Consider the following 20,545-nt stretch of genomic DNA (forward strand, 5'->3'; position numbering starts at 1 on the left):
CGTGTTTGATTATATTATGCATATCCAAAGGACTAAAAATGAAATGTCATCTTTAATTCTCCCCTTACAGTAGACAATATCACCCTTTCTTCTCTCTTTCCAAAAACAGCTTGGAAGTTAATTCTTCATTTTCATCTTAAATCAGACATACAAAATAGAGGCAAGTGTGCGTTAGGGAGAGGGCACGAGTAATGGGAGCCTGGAGATCTGAGCTCTATTTCTGGTGCTGTCATTTGCTCTTTGCAGCCTTCAGCAAAGTCATTTGACCTCTGGTCTCCAGTGTCTCAGTTCATGAAATAGGAAGGGTATTACCTTCCTACAGATGTCTCTAACAATTTGCCAGAATCATATCTTATCTAATCACCTGTATTTAATATCTCTTCCTAGGGTCTTGCAAAGTCAGTGAAGGCTGAAGCAGCAAATTTTGCACGCAATCAGAAATAAAACCTTCTTGGACAGTTAAAACATGAAGGCTGCTAAAAGCTTTTGAAGGGACTAACCCAAACCAGGAGAATGGGTCACAAAGCCACTGGTGCTATTCAGCTAAATCCCGATAAATGATTGATCCCAGCCTGTCAGGGCAGGAAACTGAGTGTGCTTGGGACAAGAGGATGAAACGGGCCCTCAGCACACAGCCTGGAGCTGCAGTAACCTGCTGGAGTGTGGGGGCTTGGCACAGCTGCCCCCAGGATGGCTGTGTGCCTGCAGCTGAGGGCGGTCACTCACAGGTGAGGATGGTCACCCTGCTTAACGGGTAGAGGAGTCTCAGAGTTGTGTAGTGTCCTGGAAATGCAGCAGCTCCTGAGTGTGCTCTTAGGAGAAAGGTGAGTTTGGGAGCAGTTTGCTCCCCTACTGAGAGGGGAGATCAGAGGCTAAGGTTTCTTTTTCACTGCCCTGCCAATTTGAACAGAGGTTTCCTATGGGCTGGCTCTGAGCAAAATGGCTCAGAGTGGCTGAACGCCCTTGGGCAAGCTTTTTTTTTTTTATTATTATTATTTTTTGAGTGGAAGGGAAGAGAAGTTCCCCTTGTTGAGGGGAACTGAAGTAGAGAAAGGTTCTGTGGTGGTTCTGAGCCAGGGCTGGGGACAAATGGTCCTGCTATGTCCCAGCCCCAAGTACTGGGGGATTTTTGCAAATAAATAGTGGTTGTGCTGAGCTGCCAAGCCTGCTCACAAACTGCTGGGCTGGACCCATTGAGCTTTCTTTGAGCCCAGAGGGTGCTGATCCATCCTCTGCTCTGGGCTGGGACTCCTTGAGGCCAGCTGTGGGCTAAGCCCAGGGAGGCTATGCTGAGCTGCCCTGCAGCTTTACCCCTTCCTTTTTGTGTGATTTCCTCTAGTGATTAATGACAGCGGCTGTTTAAAAACCTGGTGCCTCATTTGCAGTCTAAACTTGTCTGGTTACAGGCTCCAGCCAGGGGCTATTTATCTCTGTGCAGGCTCTGGAGGTGGGCACTGTGGGGGAAGGGGTAGGTGCTCACCCAGGGAGGGGATGAGCCCAGCTGTTTTCATATTATCTCCGTGGGATCAAAATACCTGTTTGGGAACTGGGGGTGTTTGGTCTGGAGAAGAGGAGGCTCAGAGGAGGCCTCATTGCTCTCTGCAACTCCCTGAAAGGAAGGGGTGGGGAGCTGGGGGTCGGCCTCTTCTCACAGGTAACTGGTGATGGGACCAGAGGGAATGGCCTCAGGTTGTGCCAGGGGAGGTTCAGGTTGAAATGAGGAGACATTTCTGCTCAGAAAGAGCAGTCAGGCACTGGGACGGGTTGCCGGGGGAGGTGGTGGAGTCACCGTCCCTGGGGGTGTTCAAGGGAAGGCTGGACGTGGTGCTTGGGTACAGGGTTGGGTGGTGACACTGGTGGTAGGGGATGGTTGGACCAGATGATCCTGGAGGGCATTTCCAACCCTAACGACTCCAGGATTTTGTTTCCCACATCACCTGTGTAACCCCGTTGCCCCGGTGTGGCAGCAGGCACCGGCCTGGCTGTGTTGGGGCAGCTTTCTTCCCGCACCCCAGTGCCGGGGGCTCCCCAGAAGGGGCTTGGGGTGAGCCGGGGAAGCCGGGGGCAGCGCTTCGGCTCCGCTACCGGGCAGGCGCTGCCCGTGCCCGGGTGCCGGGGGTGCTGCCGGTGCCTCCCCTCGGCAGCGGGCTTTGCTGCGAGGCCTGCCAAGGGTTAACGCCGAAGCCCCACGCCCCCTTTGACGGAATGGGGCCAACCTCGCCAAATTTGAAAAGGCAGCCGGGGGCTGGGAGTGCGCCCTGGGCGCCCCGAGCAGCCCCGGACCCCGCGCGGGCAGCAGCCGCCGGGCTCGGCTGGGCTGGGGCAGGGAGCGGGGTCCCCGGTGCCCCCCGCAGCGCCCCAGGAGCCAAGCGGGGACAGCAGGAGGAGCCCCCCCGGCGGTGCAAAAATGCGGTTCGCTCTCTTCTTGTCCTGGTGCTGCTGCCTGCACGGATGCGCGCTGGGAACGGGCTTCCTCTATCAATTCCCGGCGTCCAGCCTGCAGCACAACTACCCCGAGCAGAGCTCCGGCTCGCCGGGCAGCGGCTTCGCCAGTCGCCGGTGAGTAGCAACGGAGGGGTTTTTTTGGGGCCGAGGGGGTGCCGGGCTGCTCTGCTCCATCCTGGCTGCGTGGGCAGGCTCCGTACCTGCCGGGGCACGGAGCAGCAGCGGTGAGTGAAAGCTGAATTTTGGCCCAAAGCCGCCCTCCTGCCTGCCCCTCCGCCGGGGAGGGATGGGGGGCGGTGGGCAGTGTCCCCGCAGCCCCCTGCCACGGTGGGTGCCGGCAGAGGGAACCGTGCTCGCCCTCGGCTGCAACAACTTGGTCAGCTCAACAAAGGAAAGAGCTTAATTACAGAGCTGTCCTCCAGAGCCCCAGCTCTCAAATAGCTGTTTAAAACCAAAGCTCACGCTTCTCTCCCCTCCCCTTCCCCAGCCGGTTTCTCGTAGACAATATAAATCAGCCTTGATTTACTGTATCTTGCTGCTTCAGTAGAGCAAACAATTTAGTCTTCTCCCCCTCCCCTCTGTTTTCTCTGGGTATTTCTCTGGAGGTGAAACAGCTGTTCACATGAATGAGCCGCACTGTATGAAGCGGGAGAGTGGCTTAACCTGATTCCAGTTGTTCTTGAATTTCACTGTTTTTTTCCTGCAATTCCCTTAAATGGGAACTTGGGAATTTAATATTCAGGGCTTGTCCATCCTGTCTCACCCCCTTCCCCCTCCCCTCGTTAATAGCCGGTGTGTGGAGTCCTGCTGCTGTGCAGGAGGTTCGTTGGCCCTGGCTTTTTGGGCTAGGCACGGGGTTGGGGCTCCTGCGTGGCGATTCGCATCGATCGCCGTGTCACGAGCACGAGAGTGGGTGCTAGCCTCGCACAGCCCGCACATATGGTGCATATTTCTTCTCCAAGTGGGGGTGGTTTTGTTTGCTGGCCTGTCAAACAGGCCTCAGTCTGTAGGGGGTGTGATGTTAAACTACAGTAACTGTCAAAGGGGTTGAAACAGCAGAAAATTATAGGAGAGTAATGGGATAAACCTATCCCAGCTGGAGCCGTTCCAAGGTACCCCCTTCCCCGAGCATGAGCTGCAATGAGAACCACATGTCATTTGTCTTACATATCTATTAGCCTGCAGATCTTTGTTCAGAGCTACCACGCTTACATGAGCGAGGACTGTGTCGCTGCTCACCAAAGGCCTTCCCCAATTCACACTCCTGCTTGATTTTCCCAGGCCTCAGTTGTTTGGATAGCCGACCCTTTGCCGGGGGAACACATCCCTCTCCAAGTCTATAAAGGGCTGTATAAAACCATCTAAGGCTAATTTAAACAATGATGTTGGGAAATCTCTTAGGTTTTTTTTTTTTTTTGGTCTGGTGGAACTCTGCCACGCGAGTATCTCCCGTTCTGGTTTAAAGCAGGGGGAGAAATAAATTGAAGGGAGGGAAAAATCACTGGTGGATGTTTTGAAATAAAAAATTGGAGTACTTAGTCAAGTATCACACGTTGAAGCAATCTTTGCGTGCTTGAATTTCCCATTGAGTGGTGGAGTTTTGTTGTTGGCAAATGTCTAACAGCTTCACTTTCTGCTGGGAAAGTCCGTGTGGGAAAGCTGTACCCAGCCACAGAGCTGGACCTTGGTGGGGAGCCTCCTGCAGGGCACAGCTTCAGGTCGGGGTAGCTGTGCTCGTCTGGATCGAATGTGGTGCTGGATGAAGGACGAGGCTTTTTGCTCTAAAATTTAACATTGATCTATGTGGATGTGAAGACTTTTTTCAGGGGACTGAGTCTGGTACAAACTGCTCTTTGCACTGTTCAGTGCCCCCTTTGCCATCCAAATGGGTGACCTTACAGCACCTGCCTGCCATTAGGCAACAGCAGCCGCTCTCACCTCCTTTCTGCAGACTCAGTTTTGGCAAACCTCCCATTCGTGCTTTGTCCAGTGACTTCTGGCGTGCCTCCTGGATGCCCGCCGGCAGGCCAGAGCACCAAAGGGTCCTGCTGCAGCTCCCGGTCCTACCGATGTGATGCTCTGCAGCTGACGGCTCCTGATGCGAGACCCTCCCTGTTCCCGCAGTTGTCTTTTTGTCCTTAATCAGCAAGTGAAGACATGATTGAGCTGTTTGGCAATCTGAGGTCACTTTTTTAAAAGTTGACTTGTCAAGAAAGTTGGATCTCTCCAAGGGAAAAAAACAAACAACAGCAACAATTTTTCTGGAATATCCTGTCTTTGTAGGAAACCATTCCAAGCTTGAGAGCTGATTTAGGCCTTGGTATCCAGGTTGCAGGCTGTCTTGGAGATGGGCTCCCAAGGCTCTGAGGACTGCTGGATGCTTTTGCTGAGGCCCTGAGCAATGTGAAAAGCCTCTGGTGTGTGTAGGGGAAATATGGAGGGGGAAGCAGAAGGCGTATTCACGTCCTTCAGAATGAAATTATGGAAATGTTCTGGTGGAAACGTTGCTTGCTTGTCTCTTTTTTTTTTATTTTTTTTTTTTTATTTTTTCTTTTTTTTTTTAAAAAAAAAAAGCTTCTGGTTGGATTTAGTGTCAGATCTTGGTTATTTGTTAAGATGCTTGCAGTCTATCTTGGCACGTGCTTGAATTGCTGTCAAGTTCTGCAGGGGATGCACAAGTACTGATGCCTGAAGTCTGAGCAGCAGTGCTTGTTGGCCTTGTATAGTGTAGCAGCCTGGCTATTTTGTTTGAAATTCCCGTTGAATCGGGCAGTCTCCTAACAGGACGCTTGAATGGCTGGCTTTCAAGGTCAAGGTGTTTGGGTGGACCTGCCATAGGTCTGCTCTTTTCAAAATGCCTGCCAGTGTCATGTGTGGTCCTACAACCACATTTGCTAGGAATGGGGTTGGCCCTCCCCAGCCCTATCTAAAGGACTGTGCACAACTAAGCTGTAACATAACGAAATGCAGCCTCTTAGGTGAGGTTTTTGTGCTTTCAAGTAAGAGTGGGTGTCTTCCTGCGATAGAAGCCTGTTCTTGGCATTAAAAGGTGACCTATAAACGAGTGTCCTGATTTATGTAGTCTCTCAGAGCACTTTGAGGACGCTATCTCTGCAGTTTTCCTGATGGCTCTCTGTTAATTCTCTTTCCCAGAGAAAGGTTGTTTGAACCTAATTTCAGCCCCACATTCTGAACCTCTTGTGGCTCTTAAGTGGGTGTGGAGTATACATATTGGAGAAATGTTTTTTTTCCCTATTCTGAGAGAATCTTGCTCTCTGAGTCATTCCCTCCATCACCTAATAGCCCGTTCATTGCCTGGGGTCGCTGGTTTTCTATGGTTTGCCACAGACTGCGTGGGGATGTCAAGCAAACAAACTGGGATTTGTGTCATGCTGAGTCCTCGGCGCTAATTCCCCTTTGAAGTGCCCTACCCAGGTAACCAAGAGGTCAGAAGGTCCTGAGCTCATCACCAAACCCTTGAACCATCCGGTGTTTGTTTCCTGGACTCTGCAGCCATCTGATCTTCATCTGACTTGCGGGGTTCAGTGCTGGAGCTTTGCAAAGCAATTAAAACAGCGAAGCTGATGGAAGTGTAAGGACTTAGCAACACTGGAAAGGCTTTGAAATACCAGACGTGACTGTAGTTACTGCAGTAAATTGTATTCATTTAGGAAATCTCCTACTGTCTTGCGTTTCCAGATGCTTGTGTGAATCATTTCCTCTCATGTATGCTTCATTTTCCAGCTCGAGGAAGGAAAAGGCAGCAGAGAGGCAAAGCAATGGGTGGCAGTGAACTTGTGCTCCCCTCGGATAAATTAACAAACGTGTCTCTTTCAATAACCCTTGTTTGTTCAGTTTCTCAAAGCTGAGCTTGTTAGTGCACTAAAATCCTAGTTGAAACATGTCAGGTTAGAAACTTCACAGCTTTGCTTGGGGTTCTTGAATCTTGGATCCTAGCTCATGTCTGCTTTATCTTACTGGGTTGTGCCTTGATAAAGGGGGAAAAAATATGAATGTCTTTAAAAAATGATGAAAAACTGAAAGCACTGAGTGCTTTAGGTCTACAGAGTTAGAATAATGGGTTAGCTTCCTTGATTTAGACCTAGCACGTCTGGAAACATGATTGTTTTGTAAAGTGTGGGCTGCCTCTCCTGTAGTGTGGTGTTAGAATTCATTGGACCTCATTTCTGCAATACGCTCAAAGCTCTCAATTCACTTTTAATTAGATGTAGGCAGTGCTTAAATTTGCTTCCACTGAAGCGTAATGTTTATTTTGAAGCTTTGAGCTTAAAGCTAGCCTGTGCCAAAGCTATCGCAAAGATTCTATTAAGGGTTATAGCTGCAAAAATTAAATAATGAAACGTTACTAATTGGGTTACTGTCTTGTGAATTTTCAACTTTTCATATAATTGAATAACATTTAAGCTCCTTCACAGTGTATTTGTACACAAAGTGGCACTGATCCGAACTAGAGTCCTTGGGTAGCGTTACAGAAAGGAACAAAGGAGGGAAAGGTGATGTTGGTTCGTATGGGTTTTGTTCCTTGCTTCCTTTTTAGGAAGAAACAATTATTTGTTAACTTGTGGTTTATTACGTGGAATAATCTGGTTGAGATGTTCTGGCTTTTTTTGGATGTCTTTAACTTTCTCCTTTTGGAAATGAACGGATGAATATGTAAAGAGCGTGCTTGGGTGGAAGCATTTCTTGTAACGCTATTTGGAAATAATTGTGTATTTTTGAGAGGGAAGGACAAGGGAGGCGATTTCAGGTTTAAGGCTCATTTTCAGCTTCCAAAGAAGGGAAATCATAGCTCTGGCAAAGGAGAAACCTCTCCTATGTGTTTAGAAATGGCTTTCACTCAGGCCCGCGGTGTGGATGCTGTTGAGATGAAAGCGGAAGGCAGCTTCCTGACACGTAGCATTTGGGACAGATCAGTCTACTCCTTCGTATCTGTGTGGTTTATCTGGAAAAGAGAATCTGCCTCTGACAATTATAGCAGTTGATCTTGAAACCTCTTTGAAGCTGAGAAGAGAAGGTATCTGTGAGCTTCTTTCATGTAGGACTCTTCCCATTACCTCTGTGCCGCGTGTCTCCTGTCTGTCCTGCGAGAGCTGATTGGGGCTGTCGGTACGCGGCGATACAGCTTTGTGCTGAGCAAGTAAGTCATTTGTCAAAACATTAACTTCAACTGCAATGCGAGGTACCACTGCCTAGAAACGCATCTGTTCATGTCCAATCTTGACATCAGGTTATGGAGTCAGACGTCCTTTTAATTGCTTCCAACTTTTTCTGCCCCTAGGAACTGGATGGAAGTGATCTTCCTTGCAGTACTTGCACTAGATACAGGCACGTGTTTGTGCAGAGCATCTCAGAAACACCAGCGTAGTGAAGTCATGGGGTAGGGAAATATCCCCACGGACACGGTCCTGTAACCGAGGTCTACTGAGTAAATTGTTCTTGACTCTGCTGATGGACAATCCTCATTTCCTGCTTTCCACTTTGCAACGTAGTACTTGAAAAGAGGTTAAAAAAACAAACCAAACAAAAAACTTCATATACATGAGGTGGGAAAAGAATATCACGCAGACACTGGAGACAAAGGCATTTTAGGAAAGATACCTGCGTCACAGGAGGACAGTTCTGGAGACAGGCTGTGAGAGAGGGCGTGCAGCAAGTATGACCACAGAAGCTGCGTGCTAAATGACTGGTCTTCTATTGCAGTTTGTCATACAGAGCAGGATGCTGCTGACCTGTTGGGATGTTGGAGCTCTTTAGGACTAAGAAGAGGCAGCAGTGTGGGTGCTAAATGAGCTGGATCTCCATTTTGCCCTGTTGCGATGACCTTGTGAGATGGAGTTGCTCGGTTAAGGCACAAAAACTTCCCTTCTCTTCTTGGCTTCTCTTGTGCCCAGGGTCAGTCTCCATCTGCTCTTCCCCCCCCAGGGCTGTGCTTATTTAGCCCTTCAAAAGAGTGGTGCTGGGAGCTCTCAGCTTGGTTCAAAATGCTTCTTCTCATCACGAAAAGGCTTGGGGCAGATGGGCTGCTGCGGCTGCTGGGATGACATAACGTCTCCGCACCGAGCCTGCCATTGGCGGGGTGCTGCGGAGCTTGGTGGGGTGTGGTAGCCCTGAACGGAAGGGCAGCCGTTTCTCTTTGCTGTGTGCTGCTCAGCCCTTATTAAACTCAGATGTTCCTAACCCCTTCCTCCAGGCTCTCATTATTGCTGTAAACACAGTAGAGCACAGGGAGCTTTTTCGAATCCTTATTCGAGGCAGCAGTGGGTGACAGCTCCACCAGCAGCTCTCCAGCGCGCCTCGGTGTGTGAAGGGCTTGGCGTGAACGCTCCCTTCCACCGCGAGGGAAATGCTGCTCATCTGCTCTACAGGAAAAGGCTTTTTCATCTGTTGCCACTTCTCTTCCTCTTCCCTTAGGTTGCTTGGCTTCCAGGCTCTCCTCTGGCCTGATTCTCTTTTGCTTTCCTGGTCTATTTTTTGTGGCCCTGCTCAGGGTGGGCCGTTTGGCTGCTCATCTCATCACTGCTACCTTGTACAAACCTGGAGTTGTTTTCATTTTCAGGTGGCAGTGAAAGGGACACCAGCTAAAACGTGATTTCTGGTGCTGTGCTAGGATGACTAAAAGGGCTCTCCTAGAAGAAAAACCCTGAATGAGGCTGTTGGTAGCTCCGTATCTCAGCCATACCTGTTCCAGTTTAATGTGCGGCTCTCACAGAAAATTATTTTCCAACTTTTTATGAAGGCAGAAAGGGAGGAGAGACTGCCATTGTAACAGGCTCTTAGATGCTCCCTACCTATAAAGTGCACTTGGTGCAGTGCAAGCTGTCATACCCACCCCACATGGCAGCTCAGAAATCCTTGATGTTATCCTCCAGATAACTAAGGTGCAACCAGGCTGTTTCTGGCCTTCTTGCACACAGCTCTCCAAGGGCGGTATCCTTTGAGAATCTACTTATGGGTCACAAATTTCTGTCCACCTAATATTACTTCGAGAAATTGCTGGCCCTGTGAGGTACCAGGGCTGCCTTGCACATGGTGTCTGACTCAGTAAAAGCTGTGTCCCGACAAGACTTACAAGATTTCTGAAGATCTCTGTAAGATTCCCTGTGTGACTTAGTTTTGTGACGTTTTGGCATCTGGCTAATCTCTCATGCCTGGTTGGAGATTGAACGAAAGATCCTGGTTACTGTCAGGAGCTGAGTCAGGTGTAAGGAAGATCGTTGCCTTCCTGATGCTGCGTTTGCCTGCTGGATGCTGGGTTTCTTGTGGGAAATCTGAGCAAATTGAAGATGAGCTGCCCTGTTGCAAGGTACTTGAAATCTGTCACCTTGATTCTTCGGCTTGGTCTAACTTGCTGTTTCTGGCGTGTTGGAGGTAAAGGGAGCTTTTCTTTTTTTGGTACTTTACGGCCCCAAGAAAACATTGATTTAACGGTCATTGCAGCTTTGGGGCAAGCTTTTTATGCTGCTTTTAATGAACTGAAAGCTAAAATAGTGTAAATCCTGAGAACCGGGCTGTCAGCCTGTGTCTGTCACTGGTGCTAGCAGTACAGGACAGAGAAAATCTGATATGTGTAAGCCTCAGTATTTCAACATGGCAAACCCAACTAACCTAAACAGAGAGGGGGGAGCCGCATTCTTTGTTATGCCTAATCTCTGTATTTTGTTAAACATGCATTCCTGCCAGAACTTTATTGGACAGAACAATGGTGACCAGCTGGGCAAGTGACCCTGGCTTTTCTGGTCGGCAGAGGAATTCGGCATCTGAGGAGTCCAGATTCTCATGTGCAGCTTAAAGTGATCTGGATTTGGTTGCTTTTAATTATCAGCTGGCTGATTCATAAGGCTTTGTTTTCAACCCTGTTTCCCAAGAAAAAGACCATTCCCTTCAATGCTCAGTGTATTCTATAGAGCAGCACAGAGTCTGGGAACCGAGACTTGTACGTTTCCTCTTTCTGACTTTTTTCTTTCCCCTGACTAAAAAGGGAATAGTAATATTTCCCTTCATGTAAAGGAAGGCTCTGGGGAGTACTTCGTGAGGGTGTGGTTAGAGCTTAGATGGAAAGCTGCAAAATCCAACGTATTGTATGTGAATGCATGTAGAAGTTTATAATAAAAGCTATCCATGATAATACTTGGCACTTGTGTAAACTTCCACTCTTACAGAATGGAGGTCGTCGTGCTCCTTGTTTAATGCACCTCTCGGAGCCCAGATGACTGAAATTACTCTTTGGGAGTTGGTCTGTGCCTGGCGTACACAAAGAGGTTAGTTTGGGGGCTGGGGAGGGAGGTGTTGAGCGGGGCTGGGGTGAGCAGCAGTGGCACAGGCTGTGGTGCTTCCTCTCCCCGTCTCCAGCGAGAGCTTTGGAGGCTGAATTAATTACGCACCGGTGGAAGCAGCAGTGACCCTTGGGCATGCGATGAAAGCCCTGTGGCAGCTGGTGCTACCAAGCAGCACCAGCCTTTGGGCAAAGGCAGCTCTGGGCTGTGATGCTGCAAGCTTTCTCTGGTCCCATGCTGCCTCTTACGTACGAGAGCGAAAGAGGCAAATTGGCTCTGTAGGATGCTGCAGCACTTGGCCTAGAGCTGTTGTAAATCAGCATAACCTGAAGCAAAATATATAGCCTCCCTGCAGTGTATTTCGGGCTGCAGCACGGAGCCAAATGGTTTGAACTATCGCATAGTAAAATGCTGTCTCTCGGGCCACTGTTACTGGAAGTCGCTAATGTATATCACAAATGATACAAAAATTTTGGATTACGAAGTTGCAGGAATTAGTCTATAGGCCTGTGGATAAGCTTTGAGTGCGTGTTGCAGAAATAATAAGATCCTGTTTTGCCAAGCACCAGAAAAACGCTTGAGTCGTGATAGTATAGCTGAAAGTCTGCTAAAACCCTTTCAAAACCTCTGCAACCAAAGCCATTGGAAACTTATTGCAAGGACTGCAGCAACACGTTCATCTTCTTGGGTAATGGCCTTTGAAACAATCAAGCTCTAATTGTCTGGCAGCCCCTGCCAAGTGGTTAAAGGCATCTGCACTAGGAGGTTTGCAAAGCAGCTTCTCGAAACCACCACACAACTTCACTGCAAACAAACGTCCAGCGCCCGGGTACCTTTTGGAGGAGTCGCTGCTTGGTGTCTGGGAAGGTGAGGACAGAGCTGTGACTGCGGTGGGAAAGTTGATGTGGTGGGATATGACTGGGGCAACTTGGCTTTGGAGCTGAATACAGCTAAAAATCAGATGGGTTTGGAAAGGGTGCTTCACCTGGTCCCTTGGTGGACTCAGGAGGCGCCTTGTGCTGCCCACGCCTGGGTTACTGATGTGCATGTTAGCGTCTCTGTGCCTTAAGGAGGCAAGGCTCGCTTTGCGGGATGCCACCATGAGCTCCGTTGTGTATTTTTGTGTGTTTCAAAACAAAGGCATTTGTCTGGAGTTGCACACAGCCCACAGAATTTGAGGCTCAGATTTTGCCAGTAATGACTGAAAAATTGAAGGGTGTTTCCACGGACACGTTGACTGCAAGAGGAAATGGCTCAGTAGTTGTTCTGTCATCTCGCCCTGTTCCATGCTCTCGGGTTCAACCAACCTTTTTGACTCGTACACGTGGGAGTGCTCTCAATCCAAATTCATCCCATTTTTTTCTGCTACAAGAAGTGACACGTGTTGTCGTCTTCTACTGGAATGCCGCATGTAAATAGTTCCCCCGAGCTGCACTGAGAGGTGTAAAGGGAATCTGCCATATATGTGTGTATGCGGGAGAAAAAGCGTGACCAAACTTCGGGTGTGGTGTGCAAAGGCTGCTTGCGTGTGTGCTCTGGCGTGATAATAAGCTGTAGGCTGGGCAGTCGCTGGGCAGCCGTATCTTTCATGGGTTTGCTGGTCTGCCTGCAGTAAGTAAAGCAGCAGGATGCTGTTCTTTCCAAATGATGAAGGAAAAATGGTAAAAATATGAAATACCTGTTACCCATCAATCAAATTGAGGTCATAAATGATTTATTCAAATCATCTTCCACACCTTTGTGTCACCAGATGTCTCCTTCTGCAGAGGTCTGTGTGGAGGGGGAGGAAGGCAGGCTGTCTTCTCTGGCTTTGCCTTGAGTCGATCCCAAGTTTTGGATAGCGTGAGTCTAAAGTGGGATGTGTGTGTGTGTGTGTTCCGTCAGCTGCCGCAGAGCGAGGCTTCTCTCACTTCTCTCTCCAGTAGCTCCAGATGCTTCCAGTCCCAGCAGCCGGTGAGGCCTTTGCTTTAGGAGCACGTGTCCTTTGCATGCCTCACTCCTCACCCTTCCCAGTTCCTGGTTGAAAGTACACTGTGGGGTTTTCCCCTGCCTTGGAGAAGACAGCTGGCTTGTCCTGCCTCTTTGCGTTGGCAGGTAACTCTAAACTCCAACAGCAGCAAACCCCTACAGCCCCCATCTAACACAACGTGCCACTCCTGCAGCTCCCCACAGAGCAGGCAGGGCTTTTCCCTGCCCAACCCTCTGTGTCCCCTGCAGGGCTCCTGCTGTCACCTCACTCTGCCTTGGTGCTGCTTTCTCCCCATCCCCTTTCCCGTGTGCGTCCTGGGGAGTGCTTAAGGCACTGTTATCATTCCGAAGGAATCTACCGTGCGTGCACAGGCTATAGGATTTTTTTCGTCTGTTATTACTTGGCCAAATCAAACCCATTTTCCACCTGGATACCGAAATGTAGATCTCCTCCCTCAAGACCATCTCCCTTCCAAATAGAGGTTTCCAAAGTGCTGAGGCACTGAAGCGGTTTCTTAGATTGCTCAAGAATTTTTTAATAACAGGGAAAGGTGTTAGTGTTTCTGTTCACGAGAGGAAGACTTTTTTTAAAGACTTTTTTTCTAGTGAACAAACCTGGTTGCACAAAAAAGAGCTAATAATTATTCTTGGCTGGAAGGGAGATATGGAGCCTACTTCAAAAACCTGTAAAAACTTAGAAAGATGTGTCAAAGGTAGAAGATCCTTCTTAACTGAAAATATATTAAAGCACTTTGTTTCTAGATGCCTTCGTACAGGCTGTCCGTAGCCATCTACGTGCAGCGGGCTGTGTGATTTAACGTGCACCATCTGGATAAGAGGGAGTTTAAAACCCGCTGAGGCAGAGCAGAGCCCTCGCTCACAGGAGTTTGGGATGAGTGAGTGCGGAAGAGCTGAGCTGCAGCAAATGCTCTGCAGATACTTTTTACGGTGCCAGACCAACGCAGCGGGCCAAGTGTAAGCGGGGGAGCCTGGCACAAGGTGAGCAGAGGCTGCTGCTGTGGCTGAATATCCTGTGCCTGTAAGTACTGCATCCGCGTTCACGTGGAGCACCGGGCATGGTTTCCACTTTGCATGGTGAAAACATTCGTGACTGGCACCTGGGTTTCTTTTAGGGCAGCCCATTGCCCGTTTAGATGGACACTGGGAACAAGTGGAGGGAAGGACGGGGTCACCAAACTGACCGTGGGGGTGGACGCATGCTTGCAAAGAGTATTGATACTTTGCTGCACTAGAGATGCCTTTTGAAAGCTTTTGGTTGTGCGAGTAGGAATCAGTAACCGTAAAGCCATGGAGACATCCTACAGCCCCAGCTCGCTGGGATTGCTCCCCAGCATGCACTGGATTCAAAAGGAACTGCTGTAAAGGGCAAGCTCAGCGCTCTGATCACACAGCAGATCTCAGTTTTGATGTTCCTACTTCCCTACACATGAAACTCCCCTGGGTGTGACTGGAACAATAGGATTATTTTCCAAATTATTTTTTATTGTAGTAACGCCCAGGACAGCCTTGTGCCAGACATGGCAGACATGGAAGAAAAAGTTTTCAATTTAAATAGCAAATTAACACGCAGGCTTTGGGTTTTGTTTTTCAGACCGATTAACGCTGTGAATGCCCAGCCAGAGAGCGTTTGCGAGGCTTTGCTTCTCTGAAGTGGGGCCTTGCCTGGCTCAGCTCTGGGGGCTCTGAGCTGGGCAAGCAAAAGCCCCCCAGCTTCACCTACCCCATCCGTTAGTCAGAATGACCTGGTGTATCCATAGAGCAGTTACTGAAGAAAAGGGTTTAGTTCTTGGAGTACAGGCATGTTTGTCGGGTACAGTTGCCCCACAAAAACTTTCCAGAAGCATCATCAGTACCCCTGTCTCAGGTCTAATGCAAATGCTGGCTGATGGGCACCTGAACTTCAGTAGCTTGCCTAGACTGGAGTGACTGAGCTGGCAAATCAAAGGGGAAGCAGGGTTGTTGGTCTTGACACAGTACGAGTAGATGGAGTTGTCTGGACTGTCTTACTGCTAACTTTCTCCACCAGCAGAGGAAACCTTAGGGAGTTGTAGGGTTTTCTTACAATTTGCATTGAAGGAAAGGCCGTGGCTGGTGCTGTTTCTTTGGCCCTTCCAATGAGGATGTTATGTCTGGCTCTTTGTATGGCAGCCACCTGAAACAGAAGTGATGGGGGGGGGAAAAAAGCTGAGCCTGCACACTCAGTGCAACTTCATGCTAGCCTGGGAGAGGCTCCCTTGGTTCATTAAACCTAGCTCCCCACAGTGATGGGCAGACACTCATCAAACTGCTCTTCTAGAAAGGTCTGCCGTGTAGTCTCCTCTGTACCAGGGCCCACGGAGCACTTTGAGTGTTGCTGAATGAATTGGGGACCCGGATTGAGTGAAGTGGTTGTAACAGCGCAGGCAAAGAGGAGGGATGGCAGGTGGAGGAAGTGCTGCTAGAAATGCTCTGGGCTCTGTTTACCTGTGTAGACACTTCCAGTTGCACCCTAATGTCCGTGAGTCTGAAGCTGGTGCTCTGCTTTTCAATGCCTTTTTGAGCCAGTTGTGCTGGGAGTTCACAGGGCAGTGCTCTGAGGATAGAAACAGCTCAGGGAAACAAATCTGTATCCCCCTTAAAGAGAAAAAGCAATGCTTTGTGGGGTCTCCTGCAATATAGTTTTCTCTTTAGCTTTCCAAAGAGTGTATATTTCCTTGCTGACAGTCCTATCCCTACTGTTCAGTCCCAGGAAGAACCTGGAACGTGCACATTAAATGGGCAGACGAACACGGTGCAGTTGATACGGAGCAACAACTTGTTTGTACCACCTTATTTTTTTCTCCTCTGATACACTCGGTGCTCTCCTTTTGACACTGCCTTTTGTTCTCGTTGTAATTTGCGGTTTTTGGTGCCAGTATAATGCTAATGAAAAACACTGCTTCGTCTAGGCTGAGTCCCTGTGTTCCTGTCATGCATGTGGCTTTCATTGCTGCTGGTAAGTGCTGTGAGTTTGGCAACAGAAGGCTGAATTTGAGGGACAAAGATGTGCTGTTGCCTGCTTGGAGCTATATAAGCAAAAAAAAAAATAGATTCAGGAGCAGACCCTCCTCAATCCACATGGACTAGCTGTTGAGGCATGCAGATGTATGCGTGCCCTGCATGGTCAGGTTTGGAGGAGATGCTGAAAAGCAGCTAGTACAGCCCATAAATGCAGGGGACTGATCTAGCCTTTTTGGTGGATGCACATTGTGCAAAGTATTGTTTTGTTGTGATGTAACATAGCAAGGGGACTCTGACAGCCAGGGGTTGGAGCTTTATGGGTGGTGGAGGAGGCTCTGTAGCCACAACAGGAGCATTCATAAAGCATGGGACATTGTTACTGGGTTGCTGACTCCTTATGCTGGTTTTCTTGATGTTTTTCTCTCTCCAAAGATTTTTAAGGGCAAGCTGGCATAAGTCTGTCCTGTGTTGTCACTCGTACTCCTTCCATCTCCTGCTACTTCAAAGTTGATGTTTAATTCTGAATGAATTTGTTGGTGCAATTTAGAGGTATTAACTTGGATTAAAAACTGGTTTTACGCTGTAATGAAGATCAGGGCTGCTGTCTTCAGCATTAGCAGCTCTGGATCAGATTTTCAGAGGAGGACACACAGACAAATGGCGACTGTGCTCTTTATAAACACAGGTATATTTCAGACCAGTATTTGGTATTTTACGTGCCAGCTTTGTACCTCTAATCAATGTCTTATGGAATTTTTTTCCATTAACTTCATCCCTCCCTCCCAGGCTAAGCTTTCTAGGAATGACCGGACCAGAGCTGCGAGCATGTTGGAAGGCAGGAGACCTGTCTACAGCTGTGATATCCAGCTGCACAAAAATGCTTAGGCTCAGGTTCTTCTTTTCAAAAGCTCTATTTCAAGGAGCTTTTATGTTGCTAAAATGACATACTAGGTTGTAATTGTGCATGATTTCCACGCTGCATGGATATCAAATGCCAAATTCCATCGAGTCAGTCTAATTTAACAAAGACAGATTCCACAGATATTTCTGTACGTTTCCTCTTCCCTCCCTCTGTGAGCACTGGAAACTACTGTCTTCTCATCGATTGTGATAAGCCTGGGGGAGGGAGCCACAAAACAGTCGAGAGCATAAAGAATGCCTGTAAAAGCAAAGCGCTTCAAAGGAGTGAACCCCCCTTTTATTTCTGAGCGCTCAGTCATGGGCTAACCTCTTTCATTTTCCTGATGAGGATAATTATGTTTTGGGTCAACCATATTTGTTTGGTTCAGGCAGAACGTGCCACTAGCAATTTGAGAGGAGCTGGGTGGTGGATGTAACGCACAGGGACTTCATGCTAGAGAAATCCTCCTTGAGCCCTTTCCTGTATGTGCCCGTAGACATGCGTGGGCACAGAAGTGTGGGTATTGATCGCAGTCTGTGAGACTTGGCTTTATTTCTCATACTGCCTGCTCAACCTTTTCCAGGTCCCCATCTGTGTCTGTTATAATCTCTGTGAGCGCTGATGGAGAGGGTGGATCAGCTGCAGGAATGAATGCCGTGTGTAACAGGAGGGCCATCACCTTCTGAGCCCCGCTTTGTTACAGCAGCTGGAAGGTGCCTGCTGAATGAGGTGGGACTGGAAGAGGAGAGGGATGGCCTCACGGCTGAGGAAGCTGTATGTTGCTTGGGGGAGCTGGGTTCTCTCGCCGTTTCAAAACAGAGTTGCACCCACGGCTCTGTGCTATTTGGCTATTCAGTTTCTAGGCTTTCAGTAATTCCGGCAGGGAGAGGTTTTTCCCTCAGCCCCTGTAACTTCAATGGCTACAGAAGGATAAGGCAAGACTTTGTGCAGTTTCCTATGAATTGAAGCGAGTTCAGCCCTCGAGGTAATGCTGTTTGGAAGGTCAACCATGCACACAACAAAGGAAGGAAAGCACAGTTAAATGCGCTTGGCTGCAGAACTTGCTGAAGATTAAAGCTGTTGTGCAGACTGAATTGCGTTTTCCTCCTAAGGTAAAGATTCCTCTAGGACTGAACTCCCTCCAGCAGTCTCTGATAATCCACTTTGTGTGGGAGAACTTAAGACTGTTATTGGCAACTGAGTATTTGAAGTGCTCTGAGCACAGAACATATTGGCCCCTGGGGAAGGGTTATGCTATTGGGAGGTACCTAGATAAATTGTCCAATCTGACTCTGCTAGGCAGAACTGATTTTTATAGTCTCTTTTTCAGACTTACTTGGGGGCAGAAAGATTGGAGCTCCTTCCAGTCTTTGTCTGACCGATGCAGCGGAGTGGGAGACCTGGAACTTCTCTTAGTCCTGTTTGAGTCTCTGGCTCTATGTTACTTCAGATGGCTGCTGCTGTCTGGCTTCAGAAGCACTAGCATTCCTCCAGTTTTATTCGTTTCCCAAAATGAATAGGCTGTTACAAAAATTTTCTCCTTTTTTTTCACAGGAGTCAGGGTAACCTCTATTAATGCCTGAAGCACTCAGTGGGAGTAAGGCATGCGTAAAACATCAATATTGACAACGAGATTACTGTGGCTTGTCATGTCTTCTGATTTGCAGACCCCTGGAAACTTTGTAATGGAAGAGCAGACTCTGCTTCGAACTAAACCTTGCCATTATACGCTTGTATGCGGCCCCTGCCACACCTGCCAGGTAGTCTTCTGTAGATTTCTTAGCAGTGGTCCATCGGTCTGCAGACCTGACTCTGTTCCTTGACTCCAAACATCCTCGTTTCACAGACACTGATGCCCACAGCTGAATTCTGCAGCTGGCTTTTCTCTGGATGGCAAGACGAATGACAGCCTTGGATCCCCAAAGCTAGTTACCCAGGGAGAGCTCAGATATGGCTGAGAACAGGAGATGCTTGAACCCAGATTGATTTTTATCTGAGCTCTCCAGTGGTGTGCGATGGGATTGTCTCCTCCTTAGCTGGATCATAGCAGCAGGGAGCGATCTGGTCACAGGCAGCTGGGCTAGCTGGTCAACTTGATCCTGATGGGAAACAAAGCGTGGCGAGGGAGGTGTGTGTTTGTGAATAAGAAAGGAATAATGTGACTATGCGAAACTGGATGGTTCAGGAAGAGATGCCACAGAGAGCCTGGCAGCCTTTGAATGCTAGTTTTCTTGGCGTGCACGGGGCAACCTAAGCTCCTGGCCTTGGTGGAGTATCTAAGTAACGAACCCCTCCTAACGATGGGCTCCAGCACACAACAGACGGATTGCTGTCCTGGCAAGGGAGGATGCTGTACTATTTACACAGAGAAAAGGGCACGGTTTGCTTTCATCGAGTCAGAACGGCAACTTTTTCCCAGTGAAAGTCGGTGACCTTCTGATTTTATTGAAATTCCTCTCCATGATTGCAGGGAAACTGATAGCTCCAGTGAAAAATGTTATGAGGAATCTCGGGGAAATCTATCTAGCTATCAAAACACTCCTACTGTTTTCTGTGCCCTAAATGTTGATCTCTGCTAAGTATAACACACAGTGTGTTATCCTTATGGAAACAGAAAGATAATTCAGTGCAGTTGTTTACACAGCACAGAGCTGTAGGGCAAATCGCAGGCATCAGAAATGCCAAGCTTGTTGAGAGACATCTATAGGATTTCTTGGAAATGGGGAGGGCTGATTCATGCCCAAATGTATGCAACAGGTGCTGATGAACTAATTGTGCATAGAAAGATATTTATTTCTCCAGAAATACCTTGCTTTCTTCTTGGCTGGTTAAGGCTTGGTGATCTGAGCTTTTGTGTGGCACTTTATGGCATGTGTTTTTATCAGAAGCCCTAAAAAGACGTAAAATCTCCATCTTTGTTACCTCCACAACAGTGTAAGGGGCTCTGTTTGGAGTCTGAGTGCTCTCCACTGAAAACACAGCACATCGTGCTGCTCAGAGCATGCTGTGCCACGGGGCCGTGGTTTTCGGGAGCTGTAACCCTGTCCTTCCCTCCAGCGACCACGTCAGCCAGCAGGTCCTGTGTGTGGCATCGCTGCCTGCTGTAGGTCTGTCCCTAACGGGGCGCAGCAACGAGTCAGCTGTGTGCGGAGCCGAACTGTCAAGTGATTAGGCAAGAATGTAGCTGCTCTCATTTTCGAGCTGCATGCTCTTGATTAAGCAGGCTGCTTGCTGAGTCCCGATCAGTTCAGCCTGCTGGTTCCTGACATCGTTCAGCTTGTGCTCGCCTGTCCAGTGAAACGAAGCCTCCGAACAACCCGCTGCCTTTTCTTTCGCAAGCCCCTTGGAAGGCCCCCCGGGGACCCCCAGGAGTCTGAGGAGATTGGATCAAAGCCAGCCACTTGGGCTGGGGAAGAAACAGACGTTGCTTTTGGGGATGGGGCTGTCAGCTTGCAGTAGTGGAAATCTTTAGGCATTTACAGGGGGCGAGAGGGTGGGGGCATCCCTTCTGCATCCTTCGGGTGGTGGCCTTAGCAAACAGCGCTGTGCAAATGCAGATGGCCAGATGGGGGAGGAGGAGGCTTGCTGTCTGGTGGCTTCCCGTCTGTAAAATGAGTGCTCTGAGCTAATTCAGTCATGCTAGTCTGGAGTTAAGCTTGGATCTGTGAGTATATGGCTCTTCAGGAGCTTCAGTATTTTAGCTAATTCATTACCTTCTGCTGCTCCACCTTCTGCAGTCCCTTTTCTTTCGTGCTGTAGGATTAGAGTCTCCAGGGGAAGAACTGGGCATCCAAATGAGGCTTCTGCTGAGAGGGGGCAGAGCCCAGAAAGCTGCTGGGGTGCAGAACACAGCCTCCTCCCTGGTGTCTGCCCACAGAAGCAAAATGCAGCTCAAGCCTCCGGTGAGTCCAGCAGCCCTGGGAGAGCCTCTTAGCCT

General features: G+C 48.8%; 1 protein-coding gene across 4 annotated transcripts in view; it reads left to right on the forward strand.

The window, feature by feature from the left end:
* Positions 1 to 2,407: 2,407 nt before the first annotated feature.
* The window catches only part of COL26A1 (collagen type XXVI alpha 1 chain), a 172,144-nt gene continuing 154,006 nt past the window's right edge, over positions 2,408 to 20,545 (forward strand). For all 4 annotated transcript variants that reach the window (XM_032200920.1, XM_032200922.1, XM_032200924.1 and 1 more), the window contains exon 1: positions 2,408 to 2,559. In XM_032200920.1, coding sequence (XP_032056811.1) covers positions 2,408 to 2,559 — 152 coding nt within the window. The remainder of the gene's footprint in view (positions 2,560 to 20,545) is intronic.

This window comes from Aythya fuligula, chromosome 20, assembly GCF_009819795.1.
Source record: "Aythya fuligula isolate bAytFul2 chromosome 20, bAytFul2.pri, whole genome shotgun sequence".
NCBI lineage: Eukaryota > Metazoa > Chordata > Aves > Anseriformes > Anatidae > Aythya > Aythya fuligula.